Source organism: Crinia signifera, chromosome 1, assembly GCF_055691185.1.
Source record: "Crinia signifera chromosome 1, ASM5569118v1, whole genome shotgun sequence".
NCBI lineage: Eukaryota > Metazoa > Chordata > Amphibia > Anura > Myobatrachidae > Crinia > Crinia signifera.
In genome coordinates, this window is record NC_139217.1 from 26927153 (window position 1) to 26944592 (window position 17440).

General features: G+C 43.9%; 1 protein-coding gene across 4 annotated transcripts in view; it reads right to left on the bottom strand.

The window, feature by feature from the left end:
* Window positions 1-17440, bottom strand: part of CTNNA2 (catenin alpha 2) — a 1425647-nt gene that overhangs the window by 1071478 nt on the left and 336729 nt on the right. For all 4 annotated transcript variants that reach the window (XM_083180541.1, XM_083180424.1, XM_083180611.1 and 1 more), the window contains exon 7: window positions 12761-12964. In XM_083180541.1, coding sequence (XP_083036667.1) covers window positions 12761-12964 — 204 coding nt within the window. The remainder of the gene's footprint in view (window positions 1-12760; window positions 12965-17440) is intronic.

Consider the following 17440-nt stretch of genomic DNA (forward strand, 5'->3'; position numbering starts at 1 on the left):
TTCCCACCTGCGCTGTAATCCGGTAAATGAGACAGATCTTTATCTGTTTAGGGAGAGCGGAGACAGCTGCCTCGCTTTGATGTGTCTTTTTTGGTTCAGCAAACATTATCTGTTACTAATGGGATTTAATTGCTGTTTCTTTGTGTAATAGATAATTGCGGGTCGACTATGTACACAGCAAAAACAATATAGGATACAAAAAAGTATCAACATAAATATTATATACATATATATTTCACGTCCAAGTGCACGTCTATTCATTAAACTGTGCAACAATGGTCGTTACTTATCATCATCGAGAAGACAGGGGAGGGAAATTTGCAAGCCTAATTACAATAATATATGCAAATATATTTCTGGGGAAAGTAATTTGCATTCCATTTCGCTTGACAATTATTACGGTTAAGATTTTCAGTTTCTTTTTTTTTATTTACAAAAAAGTTACTGTACCGAAACAAGGTCGAGACTGGATTGAGGTCACGTGATCTAGAATTTAGGGGAATGCTGACTAAGGCGGTGCTAACACCAGGGCTGGGTTAAGGGAGGGGCACCCACATTTTAGGGGCCCCCACATACTGCGATGGTCAACGATTATAGCCCGTTCTTCAGTAAATATACCCTTTATTGTATATTAGTCACTAGAACCCTGTCCGCTTTGACAATTCTTTATTTATCACTCTTTATAACAAATTTGCCAAATAGATTTTAATTATTTTAAACATTTAATTAGGTTTTTAAAAAACATTATTGAAAATCCAAATATGGTTCATTCTGAGATTTCAGAAATGTTTAGTCCCCACTCAGAGACGGCAGAGTATCGTACACTTAGCTACTCTCTCTGAACCTAAGTCAACTCATGATTGTTTGGGTAGTCCCCCAAGTTCCTGGAAGAGTAGGTACTCCTCCCACATCCTCTTCATGGTAAAGTGGGAAGGACGAAGATAATAAGTAGGGGGAGGTCTTATGACACATTACAATAACCATGTTATTTGGTCCCACCCCTATTTATATATTGTCTGCATTTTATTGTGAGGGGGCAGGGTCTCATGATGCACATAATCAAGCCCTGTTCCTATCACTGGCCACCGGCATTTCCTTTCCAGGCTTTTACTGGACAGGACATAATAAAAGCAGGCAGCTATCCACAGAAGTCTATCACCTGGCCATCTTGGAATAATGGCACAAGTCAGGAGACAACGGTGGGCAGCCACAGGACGGAGCCAGCAGCCTGACCGTGGCGGCTTAAGAAGGAGCTGGCTGTTTATGTAGGATGTGCAGCCATTTTGTGGGCTGAATCAATAATCATGAGAATGGAGTATTTCAATTCACGAGGAACCCAAGTGTGCAAAATGGTAACTTGTACTACAAAACCAAGATATACAGTACAGTAGGAGATATGTGACTTGTTCCATGTGGCATACACATGTAAATGTCATAACATAGAAGATTAACCAGGAGATTCTAGAAGAAAGCACACAGACATAAGAGAGACTATACAGTAGCAACTTAAAATACAGCGCCACCTACTGTCCCTCCGGTAGAGCATCTGGAGTAATACTTAGCCTGTAGCTGTTGTTATACTTCACTATGTTATTACAAAGTATTAATTCATTATACAAACAAAAGAAAACATAGAACGTCCAACTACAATACAAGATCCAATGAATTAATTTCCTCCCAGTCTCCTAATCTTCTCTCCTAGCTAGTTCCATCCTCACCCCTGATAACCTGCTGACAGTGACGGATGGGTGGAATAACAGCCGTCATCTACATCTTGCAGCAGAAGGGTTAATTGGTCGTTAATGGGATTGCATGACGTCACAGCGCAAGGACCTGACTAATTATTGTCTGAGTCTTTTTTTTCATCCTGCATCTGATCAAATTGCAGACATAAATCACACACAAAAGAGCGAGGCATAAAAGTAGCCCTACTACTACAGCAAATCCCTAATGGGCCTGAGTGCTTTATGTAACACTTAGCCTCTATGCTCCATAAGCATAAATTGCTATTACAGCTTCAAGTGCAGCCCATGTGGAACTACATTACTGCTCTCCAAGACCTATTTTGATATCCTTGCCTTCATCTTTTGGGTTTAGATGGCTCTTACACGCCTATAATGCCCCTTATGCTATTATAACTTTATATGACCTTGTACGTACTCTTTTGTTGTCTTTGTTCTGGGAGACTTTTACATATCTCTGGGACATTATGTAATCTCTTAAAGGGCTCTTGTGGTTGAAGCACCTTTTGTTTTATATGATAAAAGTCTACTGATTTATGCAGAGAAATTGCTAATAGCATCAAACAGCCTCCAACATGTACATGCAAAGATGCCAGGAGTCACAGGGTCAGAACTTACAGCAGGGATCCAACCACAACAAAGTATCTCCTCAAAGTAGTTCTACCCTACCAACTGTGCGGACGTTTACAGTAAGGTACTGTGTTGACCATTGCAGGGGTTCATAAATGTAATGTGTGTGTGTGTGTGTGTGTGTGTGTGTGTGTGTGTGTGTGTGTGTGTGTGGGGGGGGGGGGGGGCTCTGTTGGGGGCACATGTCAATCATCTGATACTTTTAATTCACTTGTAGCTTCACTCATCTTTAAAACCCAGCATCTCCTCCCCACCCCTGTTACCTTCCCCTGTCCCTTCCATCGCTAATTCCTATACAACAGTCATGAGCTTACCTTGAGAGCTCTTTGTTATTCACTCGTACTGTCCTTTATGACATTTTAAGATACTAACCTACATGGGATTCGAACCCATCGCCTGTGGCATTGCAGTCAGACACTCAATTAATTGAACTCTCTGCCCTTGTGTAGAAAGCTAGAGAATTCTAACTATTTGAAGCTTGCCATGTACTTAGTGAAAAAATGATCAGCATTGCAGCTGAGCAGATCTATGTAGTGTGTGGCTACAGGGGATTGGATGTGTGACTACACACTACATAAATCTGCTCAACTATAATCAGTTGGTGATTTACAGAGCTTTAGAGTTGGAAATCTCATAGTTTTTTTATGCAGGACCAAATAGTTCAGAGATGACGGTGTTTAACTGGTATGTAACAGGTTATGGGTATAAATCTTGGGTATGGGCATGCAACTTATGTTCCCAGTGGAATATAGGGGGGATTCGCTTTTCTGGCAAAGGGCAACAAAAAAGCCTAGTTACGACCCTGCAATTCTCTTCTTTGAGTTTATCATAGGGTTGAGACGCCATTTTGGGTAAAGTAAAAGGAAAATCTACTTGTACAGTATATGTTCCAAACCTTTAATTACCAATGCTATGGAATGACAGTGCAGGCAGATTTTATAGTACAGCCTTGACTGATAACGATGGACAAAAACCTTGCAGTGAGACAGGTACTGTGCAAGCTATTGTTTTCTGTTGTCAGCAATTTTGTAATGCAGTTTTTGGGATGGGATTACTCTGGAAGATTTCTGCTTAGATAAAAATTTACCCAAAATAATAATTCTGGCCTAGACATCTGCAGTGAAATAATTAGCGAATCTGAATTAAGGCCCACAGTGCCGAATGGCATTGGGGAGAATGGCGAGGTAACGGAACCTTAGCTTTGTAACCTGTGCAAAATTAGCACCCAAAAACCAAAATCACAATTTTTCTCACCTTTAATTATACACCGCATATTCCTATGCAAATTGTTGTGTTTAATGGATGGACTATCTGTCACGGTTTTATTAGACTGCTGTGAAATTGGAAGTAAAAAAAAAAAAAAAACCCAGGTTAGACTTCGAGTGAATTCTGTGTAATAAAAGAAGGATGCTTTACATTTTCATAAGTCAGATGGGATTTGAAAGAGGTTATGTTAGGCGGTTTATTGCCAGCAAAATTGGAATTTTATAATGTTGACTGTATTTATAGTGAGTCGTAGCATCGTTTACTTCACAAGATAAACCAGGAAAGTCGTAAAATTACAAAAGGGTCTGAACACCATTTGCAAATTAGAAACGCTCTGTCAAACTCCTTTTCTCTAATAAAATCTATTTTTATTTAGTTATTTTTGAAATTGCCTGAATACCTACAGGCAATCAATATATTACAAATTCCATCGTTTTTTTTTTTATTTTATATAAAGTTGTCCAGCTATAACAATGACCTTTATGTCTTTACCCAGAACTTAAACATATTTGTAACTAATTCTCTATTTAGACGGGTCTCCGTTTTATTTTGACCGATCACTTGCCGAAATCCTGATAATTCTTGAATATTTCCTATAAATTTATCAATAGAAACAGCCGTCCGTTAACCAACTAATTATTGAATTGCAAAACATTGCAATAATAAAATTTCTCACGAAACGCGTTGGAGTACATCAGAATCCACTCAAAATTCTTATCGTTTTCATAAATAGGAGGTAAAAGTTACCATATAAGCAGCTATGCTGTACATAAATGAGTGCACAAGTACGGAATAGGGGTACAACCATGTGTCATGGAGGCGTGGTCAGGCACCACGGTCCCCCATGCAGTTGTAGCAGCGTGGTGAGATGGAGATGCTTGTCCAGGATTTCAGGCTGGACCGGTATATCAGATCTGATGAAGGACGCAGCTTCCCTGCTGGAAGGTAGGTACGGCTTCCAACAGAAAACTGCCAATGGCTGTGACATTACAAGTTATTTTTTTCCTGTAGCCATATACTTAACGGTAATGATCTCAGCTATGGGTGGTCCATTTGAGTGTACCCTGCTACCTGGAAAAAGCAGCCAGTACTAAAACTTACTCAATGCTAAATAGATTTACGATCCCAGCCTGTGGAAATAACATGGCACTGCTAGAGGAAAGCAACAATACTGCTACTTTCCCATCACAACCATATAATGAACAGATTATTACAGGGCTAGTGGGTGCTCTGCTAATTTGGTACATGTTGTACTGTCCTGTTCTTTTTTTAGCTATATCCCCAAAGACCCAGGGATGTGATGTACGATTCCTAATTTAGAACAACTTTATAATAAACTCATAAATCAAACTTGACTCTAGGAACGTACTCTAGGAAAAAATGATACTTTATGTAGAGTATCTTCCAGGTCAACATCTACTAATACGCCGAGTAGTCGACACAGAGCTCTTGGCCAACTGGATTTGGTCCTAAAATTGCTGACATTTCAATCCCGTGATTGGAGCTTCCAATCCCAGGATTAGTAACTGCCAAGCTGTTCCTGACCCTGGAATGCGGCTCAGTTTAGAAAAACGTGGTCAGAGGTCGCATTGCGCTACCACACCCCTGTCCGCAATGCTGCCGCCGCCTGTTTGCTCCCGGTGGCACCAGGAACCGCCACGCTGCTGCAGCCTGCAATTTATTACTAGGGAGGCTAATCCCGGGATTGAGAATTTTTCAATCCCGGGATTAAAAAAAATATTCCTACCCTAGTCAACACCATATGATTGACTTGCAACTAGGCGACATGGTCAATAGGTCGACACAAGTAAAAGATCAAACATGGCTATGGTTGACTCATGTAAAGGTCGACATGAGTTTTTTGTAAAAAAAAAATTCCTAATTTTTAGACTTTCTTATACTTTACCATCCACATGGACTCTGATTGGAAACAGAAAAATGTGCTGAGCAGAGCAGGGAACCTGGACTGAAGAATGGTGAGCTAAGTTAGCCGTGCGAGGATGTGGTGAAATAATTAAAGGCATCATGTGCTCAGGTGTCAACATTAGCATAAAAAAGTGGAAAACTCACGTTGACATTGACCTTTTGCTTATGTTGGACATTTCTCACCGTCAACCTTGTAGATTCGCCCAGCTTTACCAAAAATGTTAAAAAAGTGAAAAATGTAATAATTTATATACATTTAAACATAAACAAAAAAAATCCATGTACAGTATATAGAATAAGATACAATATCAGAGGTGTCTTAAGAGAGGAGGAGGCCCATGTGCAGCGAGAGAAGAGTAGGCCTGTGTGTAGCCAGAGAGGAGGAGGCCCATATGCAGTGAAAGAAGAGGCGGCCCATGTGCAGCGAGAGAAGAGGAGGCCTCTGTGCAGCCAGAGAGGAGGAGGCCCATGTGCAGCAAGAGAAGCGGATGCCCATGTGCAGCGAGAGAAGAGGAGGCCTGTGTGCAGCCAGAGAGGAGGAGGCCCATGTGCAGTGAGAGAAGAGGAGGCCTGTGTGCAGCTAGAGAGGAGGAGGCCTGTGTGAAGCCTCCTCAGCCGGGCCTCCTCTTTGCCGGGAGCGGTGCCGAGAACAGTAGGGTCTGAGGAATCTAGTGCTCAGACACTACTGCGCATGCGTAAACCTCTGCTGCGCTATGTAGTCTGAGCACTACAGCACTCGGACTCCTCCTCCGATGGATAGATACACCACCGTACAATATTATCAGTTAATAAGAAAAGTTTATTGCATCCCTTTATTTTTGTGCATACCGATTGGGATGGGATCAGGGGATGTAACAACAATATTTTAAAGAACTGGCGCGTAGAGCCGAGGTTTAATCATCACTGTGTCAATCACAGCCTGAAACGAGAATGCATTTTAGAAATTTATATACAATTTTTTTTAAACTATGAGCATTTCGTATGATAAGACAAAAGTCCTCCATGCAGAACCAGTTATTGAAATATTATCATTCCAAGGTTACTAAATAAAAGCCTCTGTAAGTCAGTGGGAAACAGCTTCTAACCAAACTATTTATTCACAAATGTGCAATCAGGAACGACAAAAAGGAATCACGCTGAAAGCCTTGGCTGACAATTGTTATCAGAAATCCATTTTTCTGTTAACCAGCGGCTATTTATCCTCCGGCACAGTTTGATTTACAAACGCCGTTCGGAGCAAACTCAGAAATGAAGTTTGAAGTAGTTGGTGCTTTTACCCTCTGTGGTTGAGAAGCATACAAAGTACTGTAGGGGCACCCCCTATCTACACTAATTATTCATGGCTTCAGTGTCTCTCTGGCTAATAATTCCTTAGAGACACCAGGCATACGGTAGTATGGGTATCACAGCATTTTAACGAGACTTAGAACTCACGGGATGCTAATACAGGTGCATGTTCTGAGACTGGATTCAGTATTGAATCCCGGCGGTCGGAATCCCGGCGTTCAGAATCCCGCTATCGGAATCCCGACAGCCGAAATGCCGACAAGGGGGGGACGTGGATCCCCCCCCCCCCCCCCTTTGCGGGCCCCCCCTTTGCGGGCAGCGGGCCCGGTGCCTCGCTACGCTCGACACACTAATTTATTCTCCCTCCAGGGGTGTCGTGGACACCCACGGAGGGAGAATGTGTCGGCATTTCGGCCGTCGGGATTCCGGCGTCAGGATTCTGAACGCCGGGATCCCGACCGTCGGGATTGTAACTGCATCCCCTGAGACTGACCCAACATGCTGAACACATAACTATGGTTCCAGGTAATTCTGGGGGAAGCAGACACAAGATATATACAGTATATGGGAAGTTTGGAGTCAGTTGGCACAGAATGAAATCATAGTTGTTACATGTTGTACAGCTGACAGCACAGATAGACATTTTCTTAGCCACTATGGTTACACATCCTGAACATACTGTACAAGGTCAGTTATTCAATCGCCAATACAATGAGGATGTGAGTCAGGTTGTGTACAGTGTAGCAGGACACCACGTCTCACCATGGCCCTGCACTCATATAGAACTTCTCAGAACTGCAGTGCGTGTTCGTGCTAGAAAAATAATATATCAGAAACCAATGCTTAAAAAGGTGCATGGCCTGTCCTAGCATGCCCTCTGAGGAGGACGTGTATCCCAGCATGCCCTCTGGGGAGGACGTGTATCCCAGCATGCCCTCTGGTGAGGACGTGTATCCTAGCATGCCCTCTGGGGAGGAGGCGTATCCCAGCATGGCCTCTGGGGAGGAGGCGTATCCCAGCATGGCCTCTGGGGAGGAGGTGTATCCTAGCATGCCCTCTGGGGAGGACGTGTATCCCAGCATGCCCTTTGTGGAGGAGGTGTATCCCAGCATGCCCTCTGGGGAGGAGGCACATCCCAGCATGCCCTCTGGGGAGGAGGTGTATCCCAACATGCCCTCTGGGGAGGAGGTGCATCCCAGCATGCCCTCTGGGGAGGAGGTGTATCCCAACATGCCCTCTAGGGAGGAGGCATATCCCAGCATGCCCTCTGGGGAGGAGGCATATCAATGCCCTCCAATTATCTTACTCTGTCTGCAGATTAGTGCTACCAGCTGGTCAAGGGATCGCCCCTGCTGATGCATGGACACCTGCAGAATCATTGCAGCATTTGCTATGCCCACAAATATCGGTAACCCAGTGCGATGTTTCAACAGCCCCTGTGCAATACCGAGTGATAAGATCAGTAATAGCAGAGATCTGAATGGATCCCAGAACATAGACTTGCCCAAAGAAAGCTTCCGTCTCAGAAACCATCTCTACAGGGGCGGATTTAGGGATGAGGGCGCCCCTAGGCACAACAATTTATAGGGGCAGTATTTGCATGTCCCATCCATTTACACTCTATTTAAGATGGAATATAGTACAGTAAAGTGGATATTTTGCAGTTATTGGTACATTTTGGGCTGACAGTACTATCACAGGCATCCAAGTGCCACCCCCCAAACATGTGCCGCCCCTAGGCACGTGCCTCACGTGCCTAATGGGAAATTCGGCTCTGCATCTCTAGCATTCTCCGCTTTCCAAATACTACAACCTTACGAGATAGACGAGTTCTGTAAGTTTTAGTAATAAAAAAATAAACTTTTGAATTTAGATTTTTTAAATGAAAGAAAAGACGAATTACCATAATTGTTATATCCATTATCTACAATATTTCAGAAAGAACAAATATGACACCTTTTTTTAACTTGGCCTCTTAAATAAGTAATGTTTTCCCTGATCCCAAAGCACATTTCTGCCGTACGCGCCAAAGTAGTTAAAGGCAAGGTCTGCTTAAGGGGTCTTTAAATATGCATGTCATGGTGTGTTTTATGCGTTTTGATCTCTATCCATTGATTTTCCTCCAATCCTCCAGGTGCTATTTAAGAGAAAATAGATATATTTTATATAAAGAAAAGTCATAAATGAAATAAATTATAGTTACTTAAGAAGGGTTCTTAATTCTCTTCCCTTCCCATCTGAATGTGCTTGAAAATTGGAGAGAGATATTACATGTTCTATTATGTAATAGTCTGAGATACTGCACAGCACAGCGCGTTTCACCGAGGTTGGAGGTTACACTGCTCAAGGCTACACTGGCAGCTAAAGGCAGCAATAAAATTGTGTGTGTATGTGTGTATATATACATACATACACACATATATATATATATATATATATATATATATATATATATCTGCCTGTGGATATATATCTCTGCCTGTGGACTGTGTTTATGTGAAATGCGTCAGTAGCTGCAGGCGCAATCCCATTGGACCCTGAAGCAATGATGTTGTTGCAAATCAAACGTACTTCTACTTACATATAGAGACATGATAATTATAGCCAAGTAAAACAGGGGGATTATGGATACCGCTGTGCACCTGGATACTGTGGAATGAATTTACTAAGATTAGAGTTCTATTGAAGATGGGATGTTGCTTATGGCAACCAATCAGATTATATCTATTATTGTATCTTCTAGAAGGTGATAAATAAAGAAGAATCATCTCAATCATTTTCAACGGAGTTCCCATTTTTCTGGGAGTAGGACCTCTAGCATCTGTCAGGGGAGCACAGCCCATACAGCGCTATGCGGAAGTGCCGAATTCCAGGAGTGCTGGCAGGATGTGACTACCTGCACCCTGCCGATGAGTATGTAACCCCCTGGCAACGAGCATGTAATCCTTGGAAATAGGCATGAAACACCTGACAACAAGCAAGTAACCCCAGCAACAAGTACAGTATTTAACCCTTGGCAACGAGCATGAAACACCTGACAACGAGCATCTAACCCCAGGCAATGAGCAAGAAATCACTGTCAATGAGCATGCAGGTAAAAAGTTCCTTAAAAATTAATGTATACACACTATATATATATATATATATATATATTCTATTGCCATTCGCCAGCCGCCACTAACACGCATGAGATGCTTCCGTACCCTGTTCTGATGGAGCCCGCCGCCACCCTCTGTCAGCTCCCCAATGCTCCCCCCGTCGGTGCCCGCACCCGCCACTCACCCTGCACCCTGGAATCCACTCTCTGCCACAGTGCGGATGGGGGCGTGCAATCGTCTCCCAGTCAGGTGAAGCACCTGTCGCCAGCCTGTGCCAGCCTGCGCCAGCTCCGGAGATCTGGCGATAGTTCAGGCTGGCTGACAGGCGCTCCATCTGTATATTGAGAAATATATATATATAAATAGTGTACTAACTTAACAATCGGCGCTCAGTTGAATCTGGTAGAAATGCATGCTGGGAAATTCCTGCGATAACTCTGCACATAAACAGTTAGATCTTTGTATGCAAACGTTTGACACTGGCGAATCTGCAATGCATATAACTTTCCTCCTGTAACCTCTATTGTCGTGGAATTGAAAAAGCAATGATTGCATGATGCCGTTATACGCTGCTAACTGATTCTGTGTCAAGGACTCTGAACGCTTGCTGTAGAAGAAACAGTTGTCGCTCTACGCGTACAGTAATTGCCAGCCTCCATGCGAGAATGTTTTTATTCTTTATTCCATTCTAACAGCGACTACTGCACATGGTATTTACTAATCCTCTCAGACGTACACTGTGCACAATGAACATTCATTACAATAAAACTACAAAGAAATTCTATATACTGTACGTACATCCTCCTCACATATATTGTATACAGGCTTTTAGCATCTTTGTACTGTGTACGCATTCCTTCTGGATACTGAATGTCATTTACTAATATGTCTCTCTCTCAAACTCCCCCCCCCCAACCTGCAAATGGTCACCTCTCGCTGTGACAGGTAATATAGTTGACATTTGGAAAATGAAACTTTAAAGTTGACAGGATCGGCTTGGTGAAAGACAGGTTTCTATGCCGACGCCGTCGTTAGTCAGCGCAGTAAATAACCATATACATTGTATTGGTGAATATATGACGACTTATTCACTTTTTATTTATTAACAAGTGAGGTCTGTAATTATGCCACCTGCTGAACCTCAGTATAATTTGGTGAAAACTAAAATATATGTGATTTCCCCGGGCTCTGGTCCCTGGTGCCTAGCGCGGTAGAGTCTGAGCGCTAGAGTACTCAGCGCCAGATGCACTAAGCTTCAAAAGTGATAAAATGGAGAGTGATAAACAGCCAGCCAATCAGCTCCTACCTGCCATGTCACAGACTGTGTTTGAAAAATGTCAGGCAGGAGCTGATTGGTTGGTTGTTTATCACTCTACATTTTGAAGCTTAGTGCATCTGGTCCTTGTACTATTTTTTTTTTAGGCGTTGCTGCCTTCACCTCGGGTTGCAGCTTGAACCTGTTTTTTTACATTACCCATCATGCACTGGGTCCACGTATACCTGGAGGGAGAATATAAAAGCAAAGCGAGACCACAAGGGTACAATCTAGCTGCAATACACCTACTTCAATTACAGAAAAAATAAAAAAACGCTTTGAGGGCATCTAAAAACTTCCACCATTACCCAAAATCACATCCCCATCAAAGAACTAAAGTGGAACTAGACACAATCCTTCATCTTGAGACTCCAGACAGGTACAAGTATAAAAAAATCCCAAAACCCCCCAGCTTTGGCTGCCCCCCAGGCAGGGGCGAATTTAGGGGTCAGGCCGCCCCTAGGCACAACATATTTGTGCCCCCCCCACCCAATTTTAATGTAATCATATATGTATATACATTGTTATTTATATATTTCATTAAAATGTAACTGTAGCCCACCTTAATATTTTGTTAAGCGCTCTGGACTGCTCACTGTACGGAGGACCCGGAGGGAGGGAGGCACTTATTAGTACAGTGATTAGCACAGTGTCTCCGTCAGTCTCTCTCCGGCTCACACACTGTGACTGACTGAGTGCAGGGAGGATCTGCGCGCCGCTCAGCTCAGCTGCTGGATACACAGCAGCCAATAGACTGTGTGTGTGTAGAGTAGCCAATGGGCGGGAGCCGGCAGCAGTGAGCCTGAGCTATTTCCGGACGCGCAAGGGGACCATCGGACCCAGCCACTAAGCGGTGATGTAATGTGCATGGCAGAGTGGGTGGGCAGTGGCGGGTGACGAGCGGCGCTGCCGCCAACATATGATAATTCATGTCTGCGGCGGCGGCGCTGGTCACTCGCTGCTGCCCACACGCTGTGCCATTTAACAGAATGTCAGCCTGCCTGACGCCCTTAATTGGTGCCGCCCTGAGGCCGGTGCCTCATGGGCCTAGGCACAAATCCGGCCCTGCCCCCAGGCTGCTGGATACATGGGATCAGTATCATCTGGATTGGCAGGTAAAACACCAGATTATCTGTCCTCAGAATCAAACAATTAGTCAACAAAATAACAAAATAATACAATAAACAAATCATCTGCAGTCATTTAGCACCACATGGCGCCACGGTCACCACAATAATGTAATGTGAGTCTCAGCAGAGTATCGGAGAGAAAAACCATTACATTTTCCCTACAAGAGGAACAATTATGTAATAATATTACTTATTGAAGTATTTCCAAAGATTAGCTTTCCGTCCCTAGACAACGTACGCTGTAATTATCTTGCTGTTGCTAAACTGGAGCTCAACGCGACCGGGGTATTTGCAAAGCGCTCCATCTGTCAACCGTAGGAGACTCACTCGCATGGAAGCACCGAGAGACAATTAAAGAAGACTTACATTGTTCATGTACTCGCTCAGTAGGTCTTGAAGGGCTTGCCTCACGGCGTTGCACTCCGCCACGATTCTCTCCCTCCGGTCGTCGCGGGTACACGAGGAGTCCGCCATCAGGGCCGCCCCACTGATGATGCTCTCCAGCCGCTCTTCCAGAGAAGGCCGGAATCGAGCTTCGCTGAAGGTCAAGGGGTCTAGAATGATCTTGTTCTGTGGGGTCAACCAAAAGGGACATATTATAAAATAAGTAGTCTGGCCAATGAGGGCCCATTTATTTACCAATATTTGCTCCAAAAACACCTGACAGGTTCTGCTTTGAGATCTTGTGCGCTGATATCGCACAAAAAAGCTCACAACTGGGCAAAACCATGCTGCACTGCAGGTGGGGCTGATGGAACATGTGCAGAGAGAGTTAGATTGTGGTGGTTTACAGTATATTGTTTTTGTGCAGGACAAACACTGGATGCTCTTGCATGTAGCCCACATATACCAGCTACTTTATTGTTACACTGCAATTTAGATTTCAGTTCGAAGGCATCCCACCCAAATCTAACTCTCTCTCTGCACCTGTTACATCTGCCCCAGCTGCAGTACAGCGTGCTCTGCAAACGCCAGCAATCAGTAGCTGCCGATTTTGGCCAAAGATCCTACAAATCGCAGTCTTCCCTTTCGCTATTCCATTTTCTCTGACTAATAACTTACATAATCAGCCTGAAATACCATTTGCTGAAACTCCGAGCAAATTGGCACTAAAACCGGCAAACAGAAAACGGCGGCCTGGAAAATGCTCTTTAAATCCAACCTTTTTTTCTGATCCAATGGGCAATATACAATTGTGTGGAAAGCACTTTATATCTGGCAAGAAATCCCTCAACAGATGTTTTGTTAAATGAGTTTTTGTTGTCTAAAACAAAACGGCAAGGTGACCTCCAAGCCCGGTAACGTGTATCAATTACACTTTTATTGAGTTTTACTGCGCTTGTACTGTTCTGCAAACACTATCGGAGGCTTTGTTCTCCCACCTAGAAAAATGAAACATTGACCTGGACGAATCAGATACGGGAAACGCGGCATCAATTTCACGTCTGGCAGCCAATAGTAAATCAGCTGTGAATACATTTTGCTGGGAGAAGCTCGCTCCTATGGGTTGCACTGCTGTACGTGCCTCCAAGTGGTTCGGAATGGATACAGTAACTGCATAGGAATCTCAGGAATTGGGTGGAGGGCCGGGGAATGTTGGGGTGGAGGGCCGGGGAATGTTGGGGGGCCGTAAGCTCTGGGGGAAATTAGGGATATTATCAACTGATACTATATGCATTTTATTACCATTGGGGATAGCGGAGTCTATGTACTTGCCTTGGAGAGAGGCAAAGTGGACAGCGATAAAGTACCAGTTGGTTGGCTCCTAACTGCCATTTTACGTGATGTGTTTGAAATATGACAGTTAGGGGCTGGTTGGATGGGTCACTATTTATCATATGCAATGTGTTTTAAACAGCTAAAACTCATTGATAAATTGGCCCCATGGTACTAGCCAACCAGCTCACACCTGCCATGCTGCAGGCTGTGTTTGGAAAATGACAGTTAGGGGTTGGTTGACTGGGTCACTATTTATCATATGCAATGAGTTTTAAACAGCTAAAACTCATTATAAATGGGCCTCATGGCACCAGCCCCTAACTGTCATGATACAGACTAGGTCCCAACAATGACAGTTAGGGGTTGGTTGGTACATTATCTCTGTCCACTAAATCTCTCTCCAAAACTTAGTACATAGACTCCAAAGAATGGGATACTGTATAACACTATACAATTGTGCAATACTATACAACCTTCTCATTTCAACACTAGTGGTGTTTTTACCTTAGTTGCAATTGAATTTACAGATTCACTGATTCTGCGCACCCCCCCCCCCCCCCCCCTTTTTTTTCTTTTTCTTAACTGTCATTTTTTAAACCCAGCCTGTGTCATGGCAGCTGATATTTTGGCGGTTTATCACTCTCCATTTTATCACTTTTGAAGCTTAGTACATCTGGCCCAATAAGAGGAATGATTGAAGCATTAATGGGATATTATGAACAGCAATTGTTCAAAAAACAAAAGTTTTCAACAAGAAATGCCAAGGAATAATAAAAAAAAAGAAAACGCTATTTACAAACGTGTGACTCAAATTAATTTGCTATATTACCATAATAATGTAATACAGATGTTGCCAGGCATATGAAATTGACTACTATAGGAGCAAGATCCAACATTTAATGACTATAATATTCCATTAAACGTTTGGTTGGAACCAGCCAATAATCACGTACGGCGCTAGCCAAAAATAATGTTAAAAAAACAAATGAACAACTTCTGCCCAAAAAGCCCTGTCAACAACAAACACACAACACGGCGACATGCGCAGCGAGTTGTCATAGAAACCTCTTATATTAAAACATATAAATCTCTTCTTTATATTCGCTATGATCCACACTTTGCAGAACTCCCACTGCACCCACTGCACCTACAGTACCATTGTAAATACCACTGTTATGTTGTCAGTGGGAAGGTGTGGAGAGGACCTTCATCAGGGTGGGCTGCCAGTACTTCTGTCCCATCCCTGGATTAGTGCAAATCCCCAAGCTCATTGCAGCGGTCACATGGTAAGGCGGCTATGCAGATAGTGATGGCGGCATATCAAAATTGGCAACTCATTGAAGTCGGATGGACCAGAAGAGGAGACAGTTTTGTCCTAGTTTTTATTGTTTTAATAAGGTTTATTTTTATTTATTCAGTCTGTCCCTATTTTTGAATCAGCAATGACGGCGGTCATTCAAAAGGTTTCCCAGTGAATGACTTACACCTCAAGTCCCCGTCTAAAATATTCAAAGGGAAAATAAAAATAATCCAATTCTGAGAAACAGCCGTGCCTGATTTACCTAGGCTGTGTACATGAACTCATAAATCACCGTAACAGAGCTAGATGAGGTTTGGGGAGGTTTATCACTGCTTGATAAACTCAGGCCTATAAACACAGCGCTTCCCGCCATGGGACTCAGAGTGATATATATCGGTGGGTGGTGCCGATTATTCACCTGTCCCCCTATCTGCAGTGCACAACGTTACCCGACACAGCACCATGATCACGGCAGTCCCAGCTAGCGATATACACTCACAATGGACTCTTACTACTGTGATATCTTACTACTGTGACTTGAGAGGAGAAAGCATGAGCAATGAGAAAGCAAACCATTCAATTAGGCTAAGGGCACGATCCTATTAGCCACAATGCCGCTTCAGACTATAAAGAGGACCGGATGTCCCATGGTCAATATTGCGTTGTCCAATTAGCGGCCATTTTTGTCAGCTGGAAATGGACCCCTCACGGGCAGAGGGCGTGGTCTATGACTGCATCACTCCTGCAAGGTCACGCCCAGTTTCCATGTCCCCTGTCACCTTGAGCACTGCATCTGGGTTTAAGAGTAGAACAATGTCCCAGTTCAGGACACTTTGGGGTTCAGATTAGAACCTAGTCCCGGCTCAGGTAACTTTGGAGTTCCATATAGAATTGAGTCTTGACTCAGGGACATTGAGGTTCTAAATAGAACTGAGTCCTTGCTAAGGTCACATTGGGGATCAGAGTGAAACCTAGTCCTGGTTCAGGACACATTCGAGTTCCAAATAGAAACCAAATCCTTGCTCAGATCATTTTGGGCTCTGAGTATAAACAAGTCCTAGTTCCAGTGACTTTGGGGTACCAAGTAGAATAAAAACACCGGAGGATTGGGACAGAAGGGCTCCCATCTCTCCGCAGCTCCTCCTCTCTGCCTTCTGAGTGACTGGGGTTGGCCCAGTGTTGTGGACAGGCGGTGCTGTCGGGGTTGATATCTCAATCTTTACCAGGCATGAATAGGAGGAGCAGCCCTGGCCCCTGCCTGCAGTGCTACCCAATCTCATCAACTGAGCCAATCAGACAAGCCGGCTGATCCCAGGCCCCGGCCCCACCAGTTAGTAAGCCAATAAGTGGCTCTGACAGCAGCCACCTCGAAAATGTCACCCACCACCTACCCATCCACACATTGCCTTTCCCCATCATCTACTTTCTCCTTGTCACTCTCTGCCTTTCCCTGTCACCCTTTACCTCTGTCTATCTCCCTTTGCTTTCCCCTGCTGCCCACTGCCTTTCCCTGTCACCCTTTGCCTCTCATTATCTCCCTTTGCTTTCCCCTGCAGCCCACTCCCTTTCCCTGTCACCCTTTGCCTCTCTCTATCTCCCTTTGCTTTCCCCTGCCATCCACTGCCTCTCTCGATCTCCTTTTGCTTTCCCTTGCCACCCACTGCCTTTCCCTGTCACCCATTGCCTTTCCCCATCACTGTCTGCATAACATTTTCTCTCTCTGCCCGTCTACCTTCTGCTGTCCGTCTACCTTCTCCGTGGCACTTTCTTCCTGTCATCCTCTACCTCTGCATCACTCATTGACTCCCCAGTCACCATGGGCCTTATTCTGGTTCACTCTTAGAGGCAAATTCCTTCTTAGATGGACAAAACCATGTGCACTGCAGGTGGGGCAGATGTAACTTGTGCAGAGAGAATTAGATTTGGGTGGGGTTTTACTTCAAAGTGAGATCTATATTGCAGTGTAAAAATAAAGCAGTCAGTATTTACCCTGCACAGAAACAAAATAACTCACCCAAATCTAATTC